Raw genomic sequence first — 19,877 nt, 5'->3', positions numbered from 1 at the left:
CAATATTCTCACATATCTATTCCGCAGATTTTTCGGTTTTGGCATTGTTATCCCGTTATGTAAAGTAAAAAAAAAAAAAAAAAAAAAAAAAAAACTGGAATTCTTCTAGCAGATAATGTATCTTTATCATAATTTATGATAAAATAATGCGAAATTGCTCTTATTTGTAAATAAAATTAGTTTTATTTCTTGACTGATATTCGATGAATTTCTTTTAATCTTAAACTTTGCGGCTATGCTCTTCAGGGCTATCGAACGTTGCCTTTGATTGCTCCGAAGCCAAAGACACGGCACGATATTCCAATGGGCTCCTACCTGCGACATGTGCACGATCCGAACTGGAAAGGAAGATCAACAGTACAGCCGTCCAAAGTAAGTATGATGGTTTTTTTTTTTTTTTTTTTTTTTTTTTTTTTGTGTGTGTGTGTGTGTGTGTGTGTGTGTGTGTATCTCAACAGTCAATCTAAGAATCTCATGAGATCTCTATGAAAGCTCTATGAAAAATCTTTCTGCTCAGGAAAATTACATCTGGCAATTGGATAAAGTCGCTGAATACTGAGAATTCGACCCGATTTCGAACCCCGATGAACAGACTAATTGTGTGGTTAATTTTCGCGGTTTTCCTATGCATAACGTAAACATGAGCAAGTTCTTTCTGTAAGTCCTCTACGAAGGCGTTTTCTCTTCTTAGTCTTCTTCTGCTTTGTCATATTCAAATAAACCAACCTCATTTAAGCTGTCAGATTATGGACAGCTAAACGTGTTATATGTCAGTTTACACATCAAAGTTAAAACTGACTTTAATACTTAAAAATCACTATTATCATTATAGTATTAGCTATAATTGTTAATCCATAAAGCCTGTTGATAGATCAATTCATAAACTAATAGATCTAGCTGACTAATAGATCTTGCTGAGATTAATGACCTTGCTGTTATAATTCTATTGCTTAAAACACTTTTTCAATCTTGAATTAAAAATTGAATATGCAGATAAGATTGCATTTAAAAAATTTTCATAACTTTTAATAATTTTTGACTTTTTAATTTTTTAACATTTTGAAATTTTGTATGATAAACTCTTCTTTGAAGTTTTAGATTATAAAGTGATGTTTCTAGATAGCAGTTCCTTTCGCTTTTTAGGCCAAAAAGGGTCTATCAATCTCGAAATGAGATTTTGAGTTGGTTCACTATAAACAGCGTATATTACTTCATTTGGACTCCGTAAAATCATTATATACTTTTAATTTTTTATGATAAATATTTAGGTGGCTGAATGAGCGAACTGCTAGTTTTTAAAGAATAATACAGCAAATATAAAAATATTTACAGAAACTTCTAACGCTCTATGTGGAATTCTAAAGATATGCTTTTTTTTATTAGCTTGTGATTTTGTGATTTTGCCACTAAATTTCGAAGAACATAATATTTAATAAGCAACCAAAATACATATAAATTAACATACAAAACATTAACAATAAAAAGTCAGCCATGTTACTAAGGGAATTGAGTATTAATATGATAAAAGTAAATGATTTAATTGATATTGATAGATTTAATTAAGAAAATCTGAAAAAAATTTTAAAATGTATGTCAACACTTAGTACTACATACGGAATTCTAAACATATACTATGCAGCTTTTAAAAATTTTGTCGTTTCTTTATTGAACTGTAAGCGTAAGAGCGAAGAAGATGATGTTTAATAATAAAGCTAGAAAAAAAAAAACAATGTGTCAGCAAGAGTGAGTGCCACAGCAGACTGGTAAACTGCGAACTCAGCAAGAGAGTGAAAACCTTAACAAGCCCTTTTGGCCACCGTTAAAATTTGAAAACTTTCAGATTTTCCTTTTTTTTCCCAAAGTAGTTGTACTTTTAATATTTCCGAAATTTTCAAATGGAATATATTCTTCGTATTTTTCTGCAATATTTTTTTTTTTTTTTTTTTTAGAAATTTAAATTATCGTGAAGTGTTTCTATTTAAGTTACGATCTGGCAATGTCCGAGAAAATAACATTGTTGAACGCTGATAATTCGGTTCAGCTTTAAATCCCAACAAACGGAATATCACTCCCTGTAGGCAAGTGCCCAGGGAAGGATGGGGCTGTCAGGAATTCGACGAAACGGTGGGCTTGAGTAAGCCCTTATGATATCGATGTTTTAGAAGTGATATCGATGGTTTAGAAATGGCAGAGACATTAATCATAATTGTTTCCTTAAAAACTTTTTTAAATACTTGTCATTTACATAATTTGGTTGTAATTTATTGAATGAGCTTTTCTTCTAAACATCATTATTGTAAATTTTTTCATGACAAGAACATAAATGTGAAAAAGGAGCCAAGTTCGGGTGAAACAATGTTCGGTATAGTCGGTGTCACCGACAAAAGAGTTGATATGTAACGGATTTGGCAAGTTCCATAGCAGCGCCTTTAATCATAGCTCCTTTAATCATAGGAATGTACAACATTCTTCCGTTCATTTAAAAAACAATCTATTACTTTCTTTGTGACTTGATTTCTAACTTGGCAGTTTTAATCTCTACATATAATAAAAGAAAGAGTCTGTTTGTGTGTGCGTCAGTGTGTCTTTCGTTCGCGTTGCGCCTAAGCTAATAGACCCACAGCTACGAAATTTGGTACATAGTGCATCTAGACAAGAGCCAGTGCACCTCGAAGCGATTTTTTCGAAATTCGAATTGGAATTTTTTTTTTTTTAATTATTTTATGTTTTGTGACGAAATCGCGTCATTTTGAAACATAATGGGCTATAGGAAAGCAAGATTTTACTCTACACACTCCATTTTCACATCGTCATGAAACGTAGGCACTTAGCTGTTTTACGAACTTAAAATAAATTTCGTGTTTCAATAAATCGATTAAATACGAATTTATTTAACAAAGTGAGCTTAACACCTTTTCAACGGAATTTTTTGTAAAAAAGTTTATTTTTTAAAATGTACAGTTTATTTTTCTTTAATTTTTGGACACGTTAAACTTTCATCCTTGCGACTGCTTTTACAAAAAGAATTTTGGGAAAATGATAATATTTTGTATTTTTAAAAAAATTTTAAATGAAGCTTCCGAGTACACTTCTCACATCTCACATCTTTAAAAAGTGATTTGGGCAACAATTTTCTGTCTTATTGTTGTTGATAGATTTTTGATGAAATCGCATCATTTTCAATAGTTTCGTTCTTTTAGAAATATGGGTTTGGCAACAATGTTTCATCGTATTTCTTATGTCACTGTTTTTAATAGATTGGCATATTTCATTGTCATTTTTTATTCTATTTTTATTATTATTATTATTGTTATTATTATTATTATTATTATTATTATTATTATTTGGATAAAGTTGTTCTGCAGAGTAAAATTCTGCACGGAATTTTTCGTTGAGTTCCTTTCATGTTATTTTTTGTTTATTTCACTATTTGTAAGATACTGAAAAGTTTTGCAAGATTTTTTTTCTTCAACGGAAAGTTGGTTAATTTTTTTATTAGGATAATTAATATTTGTATTAAGAGATATAGCTTATTTCATTGTAATTTTTTTCTCTTGAAAATATAAGATAAAATATCATTAATTATACTTTGCTTTTCAGAATTTTTTGTTTTTTGTATTCTTTTATGTTATTTATTGCTCATTTCACTGTCTTTAAGACATTGACAAGTTTTGAGCGATATTTTAGGAAACAAAGTTCTTAACCTCCTTTATACCATTTGAGTTCTTAAAATCTTTTAAAGGGAAGTTGGTTAATTTATTTATTAGGATAATTAATATTTGTATTAACGGATATTGCTTATTTCATTGTAATTTTGTTATACGTAATAACTTTTTTTATGAAGTTGTTCTGCAGAGTAAAATTCTACGCAGTTTTTTAATTTAACGTTCAGCCATTTTTCCGGTACATTTAAAAGTCAGACGAAGGCTGGCAGCGAAGCTGCTAGTAAAAGATAAGAGAGCCAAACAAAAGATAAAATAGCAATATAAGGTCGAAATAGAGTATAGATATTTCCTAATGGCTAAGACGTGTCGCCAGATCAGGGATTTAGGAACCAAGCAGCTTAATTTTTATTTAAGACGACTATATGCAAAGCAGCCCGTTTTCCAGGATCTAGAAGAACGATTGGATTTATCAAAATTGGCAAATAATGATGGTGAATTCTAGATAGCCTTGCTTTATCGCGCCAAAATATCTGAAAAAATTCATGTTGAAACATTAATGGCAGAGTCATTTTCTGTAACAAATCACAAAATATAATGTGATAGACTTTCTGAAGAAAGAAAAACGATAAAATCGGTGAATTTCCTACAAATGCTGAAATAAAGAATGCTCTATGACTATTAGTGACATTTGTACTAAATTAGTTAAATTCTATTAGTATTTTGAAGCATATTTTTCTCATTGCTTAGTCTTATCATTCGGTTAAAATTATAGAACGGCGCCTACTGGTTAAGCATGTTAAGTTTAAAAATAACTATTTTGATGCTTTATGGCTTCGTGGTTTATCATTATCATTATTATTTTACATAAAATATCATTATAAATACTTTCTCTCACACACAACTTGATAATCAAACGAAATTTTGAAAAACGTTCCCTGTCTCCTTTTTTGCATTTGCATTTAATCTCCTTCCCATTTCCTACGCCATGTCTCGTCATAGCTTCGGAAAGAAGATTACTCACAAGAATACTTATTTAACTACAATGACACGCATCAGTGATGCATGGAGACGAGTCGACAGCAAAATGATCGCAAATTGCTTCAAACGGGATTGTACGAAGAGGATCCTTTGACTTTTAAAGAATTCGAATGCACTTTTTTTAATGCTTATCTTCTTCCGAATTGTGCCAGCTGATACGGTTGCCTGTCGATTTTGAAAATACTGGCGAAAGCATACATCAGTTCTCGGGAAATGAAGTAATTGGGGAATCAGTTTCTATAAATGTCAAGAAGAAGGAAAGATTACTCAGGTTTTTCTAAAGTTAAAGAAGAAATTGGCAACTTCCTGTACCAAAGCGTACGATGAGAATGGCAGCAATCGTATTAATCTGTTATTGTTGTTGAAGTAAAGGTATTAGTTTCAGGGCTTTAACTGGATTTGGTGGGAATCAGTAACAGCAATGCTGTTTTAAATCGGAATAATTATTGGTTGGTTAAATATGCGTGAAATAATTTCCAAACTCATTGATAATACTTTCCATGTTTTGTGAAGTATTGTTTTTGCCAATTTTAATTTTATGTAAAGATGCAGTAACGGGTTTTTTAATCTGTTCCATCTGCTGGCTAAGAAATGAAAAGTAACTGAAATGATGATATAAAAACAAAAATTTTCCAAGAATCAATACATTTAGGAAAAACCATTTTTTTTCTTAATATCTAGGTGGAAGAGGTTATGATTTTCAAGACGCAAATTTTCTATACTGGCAAAGCAGAAAATACTCTTGCTTTACTTGCTGGAAATAGCTGATACAAGTTTTATGCCCAAGTGATTCAGGAACAAAATGAGCGACTATGTTTTCTATAATTAAGTTTTTCATAAGTTTCCAACTGGCGAAGTTCGTGATGGAATAATATTTTAGCAAGCGTCACGCATCAAACTCATATCTCAAAATAAAGATGTTACAGTTTTTTTAATTTTTAATTTCGTGATATTATTAATTACCCCCATAACTACACACACAAACGCATTTATATAATCAAGAGATAAATATTAAATCAAAATTAGAAAATGAAAGGGACAAGTTTCCGCAGGAAATACTCAAATTAAAATTAAATAAAAAAAAATCAATAAAATAAAATTAACAAAGCATATTAAAATTTAAATAAAATATACAAAAGTGTTGAAATTCCTTAGTCTTTTTCAAGGACTAAATTTGCATCGAAATTAATTGAATAATCAACAGAAAAAAATTAAACTTTAATTTTGTCATGTTTTTTTGATTTTATTTTGCTGAATTGTTCTTGTTTCAGTTTTGAGTTGTTTTAGATTTAATTTTGATTTGAGTATCTCTTTTGGAATGTTGTTTTCCTTTCACTGTTAATTTTTATTTACTGTTTTATCTTTTGATCATTCAATTAATTTCGCAGGATACTAACCGATTTAATAATATAGATCATTTTAATTTAAAATTTCTCAACTTATATTTGTATAAGTACATATATACACAAACAGAAGTTGAGAAATATTTTTTTCAACGGAGCCACGCATTTAGCTACTCTTGAAAAGGACCAAAGAATTTTCAATTACTATTTATCATTTATTTATTTATTATTTATATTTTCACTTCTTACTTTTGTTATTTTATTTTTTACTTTTTATTTTATTATATTTCTATTTTTATTTATTTATTTACTTATTTTTTTAATTCAGCTTTGATATTTCTTTGTTTAAATATTATTTTTCCTATTAGTAAGTTAACTAGTTTTCATTGACTTAATTATATCAATTACTTCTGCATTATTAAATTAATTTCGCAGCATACTGCACGATTTTAACAATTATTAAATTTTAATTTTGCAACTTCTAATCTGTAGCATGTATATCTATCTATATATATATGCATATTTATTACTTTAAAAATTTTAAAATGGTCAGTTATAAACTCTTCTTTCAGGGTCGTTAAACTATAATCTGAAATGTTCTGACTACAATTTGTTAATTATTATGATTGTTAGACACTTGAGCGACAGCCACATAAAATACTTATTCTAAAATTCTCTCCATTTTGTCCGTTCCCGAAACCATTTTGACTATTTTTTTCGTGACCTCTGGACGTATGGCCACAATGAAGGACTCTTTTTTTCCTAAACGGATTGAAAAATTTATTCAAAATAAAGCGTTTCGTGCCGTCTGTACGTACACACATAGGTATATATGTATATATACATATAACAAACATTCTCTATTCGTAAAAAGCAAATTTAAAGTTAATTAAATTTAAATAATGAAATTTAATTGCAAACAAATAAATGCTCTTAGAATTTAAATGATATTGTAGGTTAGTTCGCAGCAATAATTAATCATTTATTTGTTTGCAATTATGTTCTGCTTCGCGGATAAGTTATCTTACCGCAGCTGGGCATTTCGTAACAATATTGTATCAGCTTTCCATTTTCCTTTTCAGCCATTATCCTCTTATTTGCTTTCATTTCACTTCATTTTTACTTCCTTGTACCAAGTAAAGGCAGTACTTAACTACTTAACTAAGTAAGTGCAAGTTAGCCCAGTGGCTGCACAGACAAAGAAACGCACAAGTTGGCTCTGACCTAAAGTCGACGTGACAAGCCTAATGGTGAGAATAATGCAACGCCGTAGAACACTGCTCTCATGAGAATCAATTAGTAAACGTGGCCTTCAGTAGGCGGAACATGCTCTGATTCTGCAATCTAAAACCTTGCTTTAAATACTGTATTATTACTACCTCATTTGAATACACGCTACCTAAAAATTTACTTACCGTTATAGAAAACTTACAAGGTACTTATTATTATTCTCATTATTCTCATTACTGCAGTAAAGATTTAAACATTTTAATTATTTGAAGTTGGAATTTACATTACCTTTCATTATCATTTAAAACGAACAAAAACAACACAGCAGAAAATCTATAAATTGAGCTAATTAATTTATAGTGGGATATAAATCTTATTCAAAGACTTGAAATACAAATGCAATTAAATTTCATAGACAATTGTCAAAAAATAAGTACGTTGTAGTTACGAGTTTTGCACTAAGGATCGCTTTGCTTAGGAACACATTTAAATGGGAACGGGTGTTTTTCAAAATAGAGCATTAATAAGGAAAGAACCTGATTTAGCAATGAGAATCTGTAATCCGTGATGAAAAACTAATTTTTTTTATTTACATGCAAAATTTATAATTACTCACACATGTATTATTGTAGTTTTATTTAGGCGTCGGAGAGAAATTTAATGAATAAGAGAAAGGGTGTACGTTTTCATTATTTATTCTCGAATTTTTCTTCACTTGGAAAGTTTTCTCTGAAAACGTAGAAAGTTTTAGAATTTGTTTATTTTTAATTTTATTTATAGTAAATTATTTAATGATTAATTAAACATATTACAATTATTTGAAATGAATTCCAATCCGGAAAACTAATACATTTAGCTGTCAGTCTGTTTGAATTACTGAGATTACTGTAAAGTATTTTACAGGTACCAAACTTTCGATTTCAGAGAGAAAATAAGTGTAAATTTGAATATTTTCCCTTTTTCGTTATTATTATCTTGTAAATACTGATAAATATTTAGTCAGCAAAATTTAAAATTAACTTTTTTCTTCAAAATAAAAAATTTTTAATTTGCAAAAAAAAAAAAAAAATTCTCCCTCATCTGCTGTTTTCATCAGATCATGCATATTTTATTACAGATAGCCGTTGAAACATTTCTCCGTCATTGCAACAAAAGATGAGTAAAATAATTCCTTCTTACTCGTATATTACTAAAATATACAATGCTTATTAATACAAAATACTAATTATTTAGATTATTGAAATTATTTACACAATGAAAACTGGTAGATATAACTATTTCTTTGAGTTTTTCCCATACTTCAAAAATATAAATCTGTATATTTATGGTACTAAGAGAAATGATTATTTTTTAAATAGCTTTTTGAAATACATCCTTCAAAATCTTCTAGGTTATACATTAAAAAAGTAGAACAGCTTTGTTTCCTAATATATAGTTTGCGGGTCAGTGCGTTGTTTCCCGCTGTGCCTATCCTCTAGAACATGCCTCATGTATTAGAACGCAGAGAGTACTGTTTTGCTTTACCCGCTGTTCATCAAAGAGCAAAATGTCATTATGCATTGTTCCTACTGCAATAACCTCCTATCCCTGAAGGAAATGATATAGTTTTAATTGGTAAGGAATACTTCTTTATAAATTGTGTCATGGCATTCACTTTAAAATTTCTTCAAATACAATATGGTATGGTTGCCAAAGCAATTATCTTATTTCATTATATATAAATCGGGACTCTTCGTATAACATTCACCATTTAGGATGTTCTACCTGCAAGAAGAAGAGGGTGTATCTGTTTTGTTTATTTTTTGTATGCATTAGGAAACATATTTTTTGGCCTATTATACGCACCCAGATAGATCTGAAATGGCCCAATTTCAGTCTTCTTAGGACAAAATGCATTTTTAATTGAGCGCCTTAGTAGATTATTATATATGTTTTTCTATCATTAACTTGGGGCAATTTCTTTATTAAACGTTCTTTAAACAATGTTACCTCTCTCTTTGTTGGCTATTTAGTTACCTGTTGGTTGATGGTATCATCTAGGTTGGCAATGGCTGATGCTCTCTGGATCATATGCTACAAGACTGGCCCATCAAGCCCAACATTAGCAATTTAAAATTACCTTCAGAATCTCCAACTTGAACCAGTTTCTGAATACGACAACAGAACTAAAATGATACTTTCAGACAATGATTTGAATATGTTGCAACTGAATAAGCTTGATTGGAAATACCCAAAACATTTTCAAATATGTTCAGTGTATTCACTGTACATCAAAACGTATTCAGTGGACACCACAAAGTATCCGTAGAAGTATCTACATAATGTTCAGTGAACACCACAACATATTCATAGTAGTACTCATAACGTATCCGTAGTAGAATCCACACCAAATTCAGTGGAGACTACAACGTGTCCGAAATAGTATTCACGCTTTTTCTGTGGGTATTACAATATATGCATAGCATTACCCACAAATTATTCAATGAACACCATAACGTACCCGTGTTAGTACACACATCATATTCAGTGTGTATCACATTGTATCCATAGTACCCGCAACGTATTCAGGTGACACCACATCAAATCAAATCTATCATTAAAGAAAAAGAACACCAGTTAAAATATTGATTAGATAGTTGTATGAAGAAAATACCTGTCCCGCCAACAGGGTATCACTTAAAATAGTTAAACAGAAACTTGGGGAGAAAGATGAAATATTTTCTGCAACAAAATGAAAGGAAAGAAATAGAATACGTGAATGGTAAATTTTTGTCAGGTTTCTACAGTTTATGTTTGATTAAAGTCGGTTTCAATGAAACAGAAATATATCAATTATTGTTGTCTCTAAAACACTGACTTCTGTCAGGGTTTCCCAAATTCGACAATGGGCCGAGTTTTGCAGGCTTAGAATCCATTCAACCTTTTAAAGTTCCAGAGGTGTCTTTAAATAGAATAAACGGTCTATAAAGATTTCTAGATTCTGACATTCGATCGAGATCTAGATACCTGCAATCAACTCTGCCTTTTATTAGAAAAATTCCAAAGGTATCTTTAAGTAACAAAGCATTACAATGCTAATCTTTTTGGGTTACAACGTTGAGTAAAGATTTATGGGATGCAGAATTGTTTTGTTTTTCTGTATACAAACATTTTAGCTAATAAAAATACTTGTCTGATATTTTGAAGCATTTTTGGTTCCAGCGTGTGTACACCCGGGATGTAAGTGTGTAATGTATACTTTCAGGAAGTACGTGGGAGATCCGCAGTTTCAAGCCCTACGACGGTACAATTGATTGCTCATATTTCTTACTCCGAAAAGTTCAATAGTCTCCAGGGCGCCCAAGATAACTGACGTAGCCATAACTCGATCTTGTCCACATTTGGTCGACTGACTATAATATCTCTCTCCTGTCCTCATTTAAATGAGGGAGAAGTTCCAGGGTTGGGAAATAAAGAATTCATCTCACCTGAACTACTGGTACTCCCTTATCTTATGATACAGTTTGTTCTTACTATTTTTAATTAATTAATTAAGGGCTTTACAACGACAACAATTTTGGCAACAACCGTTCGTGATTATAATTTGTACAATCGCCGCAAATCTATCATCTGTGGGGAAGAATGTAAGAAATTATCTCATCCCATCATGCATGCTTTATTGTGAAAATCCTCGTGAAATCTGAGGTTTGAATCCACGCGAAAGTACAGTTCGTTGATCATATTTTTTTTGCCTCGAAAATGCTCAGTAGTCTCTTGCAGAGCGCTCGAGTTAACTGACGTAACCATAATTCGTCATCGCCTGTATTTTGTAGACTGAATGTAGTTAATAAATCTAGTTAACAAGATGAAGATCCGTAGTCTGAGTCCTGGCGAAGACATAGCACGTTCTTTTCCTTCGAAGATCTCTATAAAATAAACCACTTAAATCTTAGGAAACAGATGTTCTTTTAAAATGACTACAAAGCGGAATTTTGTGGCTTTTGAAGCAACAAGTAAACATGATTTATTAATAATAGATGAAATATTTGAAAATAAAATGAACGCCACACAGTTTAAACGCTCTTGGACAATTGATCTCTTACATGATACTCAAGACCGTCTATGTCGAAAATTTTATGATATATCCAATTATTTGTTTTTATGTTCCTTGAGGAATAGTTTGTTCTAATATTGAACTCTTCTCTTTTCTTTCAGCCTGTTTTTGTGAACAGTTTTCCAACGCCAACTTATTCAACTATAGGAACGTACACAGCAAAACCCAAGGCTCTGCCCCCAGGAGCTCCCACTTTCGAGCGCCCCTTAGACGAAAGTTCTCAGCTAGTTCACCATCAATACAACTCTCCTCTCTTTCTTTATTCGCAGAAGAACGTCGAAGAAACGATTAAAGAACAAACTGGGGTTAACTCCCCCAGCCTCACGTAAGTTCTTAAATCAAATTTTAAATTTTTAAGGCTGGTCATTTATTTGTAAGATTTTTATGCCGGGTTACCGCCTAGTAGAATCTTTTTACTGCACCATCGCTTTGAAAACAGGATTTTCCCAGCCACCACATTGTAAACAGAGTTTTATATTGAGTTACCGCCCTGCAAGTAGAATTTTAATTTCCTTTATTAATCACTGACTTCACGTAAAAGCCTATCACTATAGAACGGGCAGGCACTAGGGCACCAAATTGTTGTTTGTTTTTTAGGAAACAACATCTTCATAAGGATGTGGATGCCGTTATGCTCCGGCACTGTTATGAGGTTTTCTGTTTTATGATATAATTCCTAACTTGCGTAAAGGTGCTGACACTTTAAGAACGATTATGAAGGGTTCCCATCTGAAAACGATATATCAGCTGTTTGACAAGTAAGCATATTATAAATTTTAGATGTTACTTTAAAGTCAACGAAGCCGCACATAAAATAAAAGCTCATAAATAAAAGCGCATAAAAGCAGTAAAATAAGGATAGTGCAGTAAGCAAAGCAAATTGAAAGGTATTTATTGAAAACAGCATATATTTTATCCAAGCTCATACAAACAAGACTTAAACAAATAAGCATCCAAATAACAATAAGTACAGACAAAAGTGGTACACTCAAGATGCAAAACAACAATAAGTACAAGCAAGAATGATACAAGCAAGAAGCAAAACAACAGTAGTACAAGAAAAAATGATACAACCAAGAACCAGAACAGCATTACATAAGGAAAGGCCAATAAAAGAAATGTCAAAGAACTCATTGATTCGCTGAAAGCTTCAAACGCAAATAGCTCTTGCGTACTTTGCTGTAATACAAATAATTCAGTCTAAAAGCTTCAATATTAAACTAATTCAAAAAGTACACAAATATTTCAAACAGTTAAATTCAGTAATGCATTAAATTTACCTTGAGCTCCTAATGTCTAGGGTTTGGGGGAAAAGCAGCTCAAGGCTATTCTTCTTCCTCATCTTGCCAGTGAGTACTATAATTCAAGAACTAGAATCGGTAGAATGAACTAAACTGAATAAAAATACAATAGAGTTATACTTCTGAACTCATTTACCATAGGTTCTTTCGTATGAAATCATTAAAGACGTTCACTAAAGCAAATGAGTCACTCTTTTAATTTTCTGCCTCATATGAAATGAGCACTGTTTTATATGAACATCTTAACACTCATCACGAACTTTATGCAATACAAAGAGTGTTTACACATTTTTTAGGAAGATTTCGATTATAAATTTTAAAAAAATGTTTTGGAATAAAATTTTCAGGCAACAGCTGAAATGAGAAATATCGTCTGCTACATTTTAATTCATTCTCCTTTCAAAGTATCGCATGTAAACAAGCTGTGGATTGAAAGATATGTTTTGACACTTCTCAAAGAGAAATATTCCTCTTAGTTCAAAAAAGTTCTGAAATGCCAGATATTAAAACTTCGAAGCGTGAAGTGAAGAAACATTAAAGAATGGAAAGAGTACTCAAGATGAATACTCGAAAAATGCACATACTCTTTCCAATATTTCTAAAGTTAAAACATTCGTAACAAGAGAAAGTCATCTGACGCAGAAACCAATTGCAAAGCATTTGAATACATCTGTAGCAACAGTAAATAAAATAATAAACCAAGATTTACAGCTTAAAAAAGCTAAAAAAACATGGAATGCATTTGATGAAATAAGGATTTACCCAAAGCAACGATTCTCAACCAGTGGAACGCAAGAGAAAAACAGGTGGTACCCAAGAAAACATCATCAAAAGTATTTTATAACTAATAAATTCAAAAATTAAATGCCCCAGCATCCATCCTGTTTAAGATTTTTCTCTAACACTCGTAAATTTATGCGATCTGAGCTTTGCTCAAAGCCAATAGCCGCTCGCACATTTTAGCAAAATAAACCGTTTTTATTTTCATAGATATTCTTTTAGCCATAGACAAAACAAAATTTGCGATAAATGATGTTTTTAAAAGGAGTAATAGAAATGAATGTTGTATTTAATTCGAAATAAAAATAAGTTCCTACCAAAAGATAATAGTATCTTATTAATTCTTTTAGAGTTGATTGATTTATTAGCATGTCGCCACCATTTCCAGACTCATATTGCTCTATTTTCAATTTGAATCATTTTTTACATCGATTTGCTTGTCTCTAGAGAGAGGTCTTTTTGTTACTTTGCATTCTTTACTTTTCTACGCGATCGTCGTATATTTTGAAGAACTCAGGATTGACTAAGCGGAAAAGTGATGATTCACAGTTGGTGGATCCAAGACAATCTACTAACAGTAAGAATATAGAAAAGAAAAAAAAAAAAATATTTATAGGAAATATAATAAAAGTTATTTATCATTTGGGTTTACTTGGAATGGAGATGAAATGGACCCTCAACCTCAATTAGTTGTTTGCGGTGAATTATTATCCAATCAAAGTACAAAACCATCATTTCTTAAAAGACATCTTGAATCTAAGCATGCCAATTTAAAGGATAAATCTGAATAACAGTATAAGAGGAAAGTATCGTCGAATAAAATTCAAAAATAGCAGACAAAGCTATAGCTATAGGTATTCTCCCGCCTTCTTGGCATGTCTTCGTGGTGTGGTGGTCTGCACGCTGGGCGCGTATTCCACAGGTTCGTGGCTCGATTCCCGGCGAGGGCGTTGCCAATTTTTCATCTTGCTTGCTTCCAAAAAAATCCTAATGTCTCTACAAAGTAATGAAGGATTTTATTACTTCAAGTGAAAAAGCTTTGGACGCTAGTTACTAAGCCTACTAAACCTAAGATCTGCTGAGACTGGGCAGGGTCACACACTAATGGAGAATACTTTATATTACCAGCAGCTAAAGATATGGTTTTAACGTTATTCAACGAAAAAGCGGCTAATGAACTTAATAATTATCAAATGACATAGTAATTCGACGAACTCAAGAAATGGCAAATTCCATAAAAGAGACACTTATTCAAAAAAATAAAACGCAGTGAGCATTTCGCATTGCAGTTGGATGAAATATGTTAAATTATTAGTTTACATACGCTTCGAAGAAGATAACTGAATTGCCGAAGAGTATTTTATTTTGTGAATCTCTTCGTGATAGAGCAACTGAAATTGATAATGTTATGTTTGAGAATGATATTCTTTGAAATAAGTGCATTGTCGTATGCAGTGACGAAGCTTGGGTTTTAACAAAAAAACATTCTGGTAAATTTCTCAGATAAAGAAAGCGCATTTGAAACTAAATTTACTCATTCCTCCATCCATCGTGAAATTTTAGTAGCCAAAACAATTCCCGAAAACCTGGAAAATCGTTTTCATTCAAACTGAAAATTTTTCGTTTTATTAAAAACTGAGCTTTAACTTCAAGAATATTTACGATTTTATGCAAAGAGATGGACAGTGAACATGGAACGCTTTTGTTGCATTCAGAACTAAGGTGGTTATCCAGATGCAAAGTTTTAAATCATCATTTTGAACTTCGATCAGAAATTCAAATTTTCCTCTGTGATTCAAAATTTGAATTGCAAAATTGTTATTTAGTGAATTCTGGTTGGCGCGTTTGGCATATTTAGCTGATATTTGTGGAAAGTTAAATGAATTAAATTTAAAATTACAAAACAAAGTGTTAATTTGTTTACCATTAGAGATAAAATATATGCAATGATAAAAAAAAGTCAAGCTAATAATCAAAGAATTGGATAATAATACTGCTTAGCTGCTACTTAATAAGCTTTTTACCACTTTTAGAAAGTTGCCTAACCAAAAATAATTTGAAAGTAAAAGAACTAGCATCCGACAATAAAAATCATTATTTTCCATTGATAAATATTTTCCCGGGGATTATGAAAAAGAAAATTGGATTAGAAATCCATTTTGTTCAAATGTACCTGAAATTTTGTCTCGTGACGAAAGAGAATTGATAGAAGGTTTCCTGTGATAGAACTCTAAATGAAAACTTCAAATGCCCTTCTGTCTTAGATATCGCGATGTAGACTTATTTATTTTGGCTGAACCGATAAATAGAATTTCAAGGCATTTAAAATAAAGCTATTAAATTTTTGTGATCTTTTTGCACAACCTATTTGTATGAACAAGGATTTTCTTCCATGTTATATTTGAAAAATAAATACAGAACAAAGTTAAAAGTGGATCCTAATTTACGTTCAAAACTAAGTTTTTGATAAGTAAATCGATCTCTCTTAAAGAGGCCCAAATTTCGCACTGAGAAATTTAAAAAAAAAAAAAAAAAAAATCGTTTTAAAATGTAGTGATGGTACTAAAGTTTCTAAATTTTTGTTTAGATGGTACGCGTTAGTCTAAAAGTTCCGAACCACGGAATTAAAGAATTGCATAAAAAAAGGTGCATTTATTATCGTAAAAAGAGAAACAAATGCACAAATCTAGTTCTGTCAATGCAAAGAAAGTTTCAGTAACGGCTAATATGATTCTCGCAGGATTCTGTTACAATTAGAAACTGAAAATAAGAACTGAAGAAAACGTTAGAATCTACTCAACGTGTGTAGAGAGACTTCGCTGCTAACTTAGAGAAAAATCTACTTAAAGTAGAGAAAATTTTATATTCGATATTTACAGAATAAATTCCATTTCTTCAAGTCAATGACTTTCAAAGAGCGAAACTCCATCAAGACAAAGCAACAAGCCATACTTCGAAGAGTACCAGTGCATTTCTTGGAAAAATGAAGACTGACACAGGTATTGCATGTATGCCTTTTCATCGCTTTCCTGCAAAGTACCTTGAAGGTTTACCTACGCACTATTTTACCTCTGGTCTCTTGGAAAGAGCTCTTTCTAAACACAAAACCACCACGGTTGATATACCTCGAAAGTAGTGGAAAAGAAATGGATATCAATATCTCTGAAAATTTTACAAAATGCCCTTCTGTCTTAGATATCGCGATGTAGACTTATAGTCCAGAAAAAAGGCTATTAGATCGGGCATAAAAAATGCTCTTTACATTTTAAATATTAACCAAACGGTCCCAAAATCGTTCTAAAATGTGTTAACACAGTCTGTCTAAACGACAGAGATATATATCATCGATAGATGTCGTTTAGATACTAAAATATTTTATGCGTTTTCTAACTGAGCATTAGAAAACGATTAACCTATTTTTAAACTTTTGTGGTAGAAAAAGGATTTGTGGGGCTTAACAATTTATATTGCATAATAAAAATGAAAATTTAAATTATTTACTATATAATTAGAAAATTTCAATATGACTGCAAACAGCGAAGATATGTGCTATTTCTCTTCACTCATCCTGTCTGGTATAATTGCAGCAAAAGCAATAAATGATAATTTTGCAAGAAGTGGCTGTATCCCACATAATTTCTCCAAATATGTGGTGAACAGTTCTTGAAATTAGCCGGACAACACAAGATGTACTACGGTTTTTGTTGCACCGTTACTATCTTCATGCGAATTGTCCAATTAATACCTTGTGGCGTCGTTACGATTGAACATGTCTGTACAGTAAGGTGACCAGACGTCCCGCTTTTGGCGAGACAGTCCGGATTTTTAACAATTTGTCCCGCGTCCCGCAACGTTTTAAAGAAGTCCCAATTTTTGGAAGCACGACAAAATATATTCTTATTGTTATATATATATTGTGCTCGTTGAAAAAGAATCTTTAAAAATTTGGCTAGAGTTTATACACAATCAAGTAGCTTTTTTTAAAAAATGCTACAAAACTTATCGCAGATTACAAAGTTTCGGTAATCGAAGTAGCAAATGAAGTTAATAATTTAAAATTTCAGTGTCAAGAGCAGTTAGAAAATAATTTTCCTCCGTTAACTTTCCGCAATAGTATAAACCAGATAGGAGAATAAGGTGCAATAAATTGTGCAGATATCATGAATCACATTAAAAAGTTCTATAGTAATTGCATAGATTATTTAGAAGAGTGGACGGTACATTACAGTGACACTAAACGTTTATTTTCATTGGGTTACATTAAAACAAGAACTTAATTGGAATGATGTGCAAAAACCATTCGATCATATTACTCAAAATTTCCCATATAAATGTATTTCCGAAAATAATCTTTTTTATGAGGTACCATTATTAAAAAAATATATTGATAAGGAAAAGGTTAAATCTTGGGCATCAGCAAAAATCACGCTAGAGAACAAATGGTTAGAAATATTTCATCATTTTGAAACAAATCATGTTCCCTACAATAACGCACTAAAAATTGTGGAATACGCTTTGTCCTTACCAGGAACTAATGCTGCTACTGAACACATTTTTTTCTACGGTAAATAAAGTACGGACATCAGAAAAATCACAATTAAGTGTTGACACTTTAAAAGCCATTTTATATGTGAAATATAATTCAACAAACTCTTGTGAAAAGCTTCATGACCTTTTAAACAACGACAGCAATTTAATAAAAAAATTTCCCTCAAATGAGAAGTATGCCAAATAATAAAATATTACTATACACAATTTTTTAAAGTATAATATTTGTTAATACTACTTATGTGGAAATTAAAAAAATATATTGCAATACTATTTTTGCAGTCAAAACTTAGGCATATTCGAATTATATTGATATAAATATTAAAAAAATAATTTATAAAAAAAGAACAATATACCGACTTAAAATCAGATCCATTTTTTCTGGTGACCTTGTATTCGATATTTTTATTAAATTAAGTTAAAAATCTGAATAGCAGATATTTCAAAAATCAGCACTAATATAAAAAGAATGACGATATTAATAAACATAAATTTTGTAATGCAAACTGCCTTTTGTTTTTGCATAAAATTTTATCATGATTCTTTGCTTGATAGGAAACCTAAGCTTACTGTTGGAAATCCTGCATCGTCCACGCAAGGTCCATTGTCGCCTGGAACACCCGGCACTCTGGCACCGGCTAAACCTGGTACCAAGCTAACAAATATCGTGGACATCACGCTGTCCCCCACCTTCCAGATGCTTCAAGAGGAGGAAAAGAGGAGATCCGCCAGTCCAGAAGTCAGGACTCCGACTATGCCACGTAGGGCTCCAGGCCCAGCTGTGACAGAAGTTCGAGGTCCTAAGCCTTACGGTTTCGAAGAACGAATCAACGCTTTCGGATGTCCAAAAGAGGTCATTCATCAATCAGGGAGCTTCAAGACGCTGATGTCTGCTTTGTCCAACCCTGAACAAGCATGATGCCCAAATGTGTGCCTGACATGATGAATTTCTTTCTTTATTGTTGAAAATGAATCTGCAGCACTCTGCTTCTTGCTTCCCTCGTTTTTGCCTATTATTAAATTTGAAAAAAAAAAGCATTCTTGATTCTTATTTCATTAAATATTATAAATTGCTTGAGAGATAATATTTGGAAATATAATCCTTGAAGGTATCCGGATTGCTGCAAAAGATCGACTTTGGGAAGGATAAATAGCTTTTCTATTTTCTTTCCTTTCTTTTTTTTTAATGAAAAATAAAATTCCTTGTGCAGCACAAAGTATCACACGAGGTTTACAAACTGTAAGTAAGGAAAACACATCAACTTTAAATAATACTAATAAATCAAACAAATATGATGTTAAAATTAAAAAAAGAACAAGAGAAGAAAATCATATACAACATTTAATATAAGAGTCACCAAGTCATTAAAAGCAAAGTAAGAAGAAGGCAGAGAAACTAATTCATAACATTTTGGTGGCCAATTAATTCCACTTAATTTCAATCTACATTTTAATGAATTTATAAAAGTAATTAAGCAAAGGGCAATCAAAAAATGAGTAGAAGACACTTGCTGAACGCCGAGATCACAATAGCATAAATTTTAAGACGCCAGTCGTTCAAGATAAACATTAAACTTTCCACGCTCAGACAGAAACTAAATTAAATTGAGCAATGAGTAAAAAAACTGAGCAAGAAGTACTTATTTCTCAGTCTCTCAAAAATAGTTGGAAAGAGCTCAAAGGTAGTTGTATTTTGCAAAATCTTCCTTATCAGAAGTGATGTAATCATAATTAAATTATTCAGTCATTTTAACTTTCAATGTTTTTTAATAACAATTTTGGAATATTTTCTTTAACATCAATGTCTTTTCTGAATGTATTCATAGCAAACTTATAGCGCCTAACATACTTAGGAAGCGAGCACTAAAAAGCGCTAACG

The 19,877-nt window shown here is 31.4% G+C and overlaps 1 protein-coding gene across 3 annotated transcripts in view; it reads left to right on the top strand.

Moving 5' to 3' along the window:
• The window catches only part of LOC118190514 (uncharacterized), an 87,674-nt gene extending 68,638 nt beyond the window's left edge, over nt 1-19,036 (top strand). For all 3 annotated transcript variants that reach the window (XM_035361234.2, XM_035361233.2, XM_035361235.1), the window contains exons 4-6: nt 247-372; nt 11,471-11,694; nt 18,554-19,036. In XM_035361234.2, coding sequence (XP_035217125.2) covers nt 247-372; nt 11,471-11,694; nt 18,554-18,917 — 714 coding nt within the window. In that variant the 3' untranslated portion in view covers nt 18,918-19,036. The remainder of the gene's footprint in view (nt 1-246; nt 373-11,470; nt 11,695-18,553) is intronic.
• The last annotated feature ends 841 nt before the right edge of the window (nt 19,037-19,877 follow it).

This window comes from Stegodyphus dumicola, chromosome 4 (assembly GCF_044657685.1).
Source record: "Stegodyphus dumicola isolate Sdum_Otavi_A_Nest chromosome 4, ASM4465768v1".
Classification (NCBI taxonomy): Eukaryota; Metazoa; Arthropoda; class Arachnida; order Araneae; family Eresidae; genus Stegodyphus; species Stegodyphus dumicola.
The sequence above is the reverse complement of the archived record's forward strand: the minus strand, read 5'-3'. Positions and strand labels throughout refer to the sequence as shown.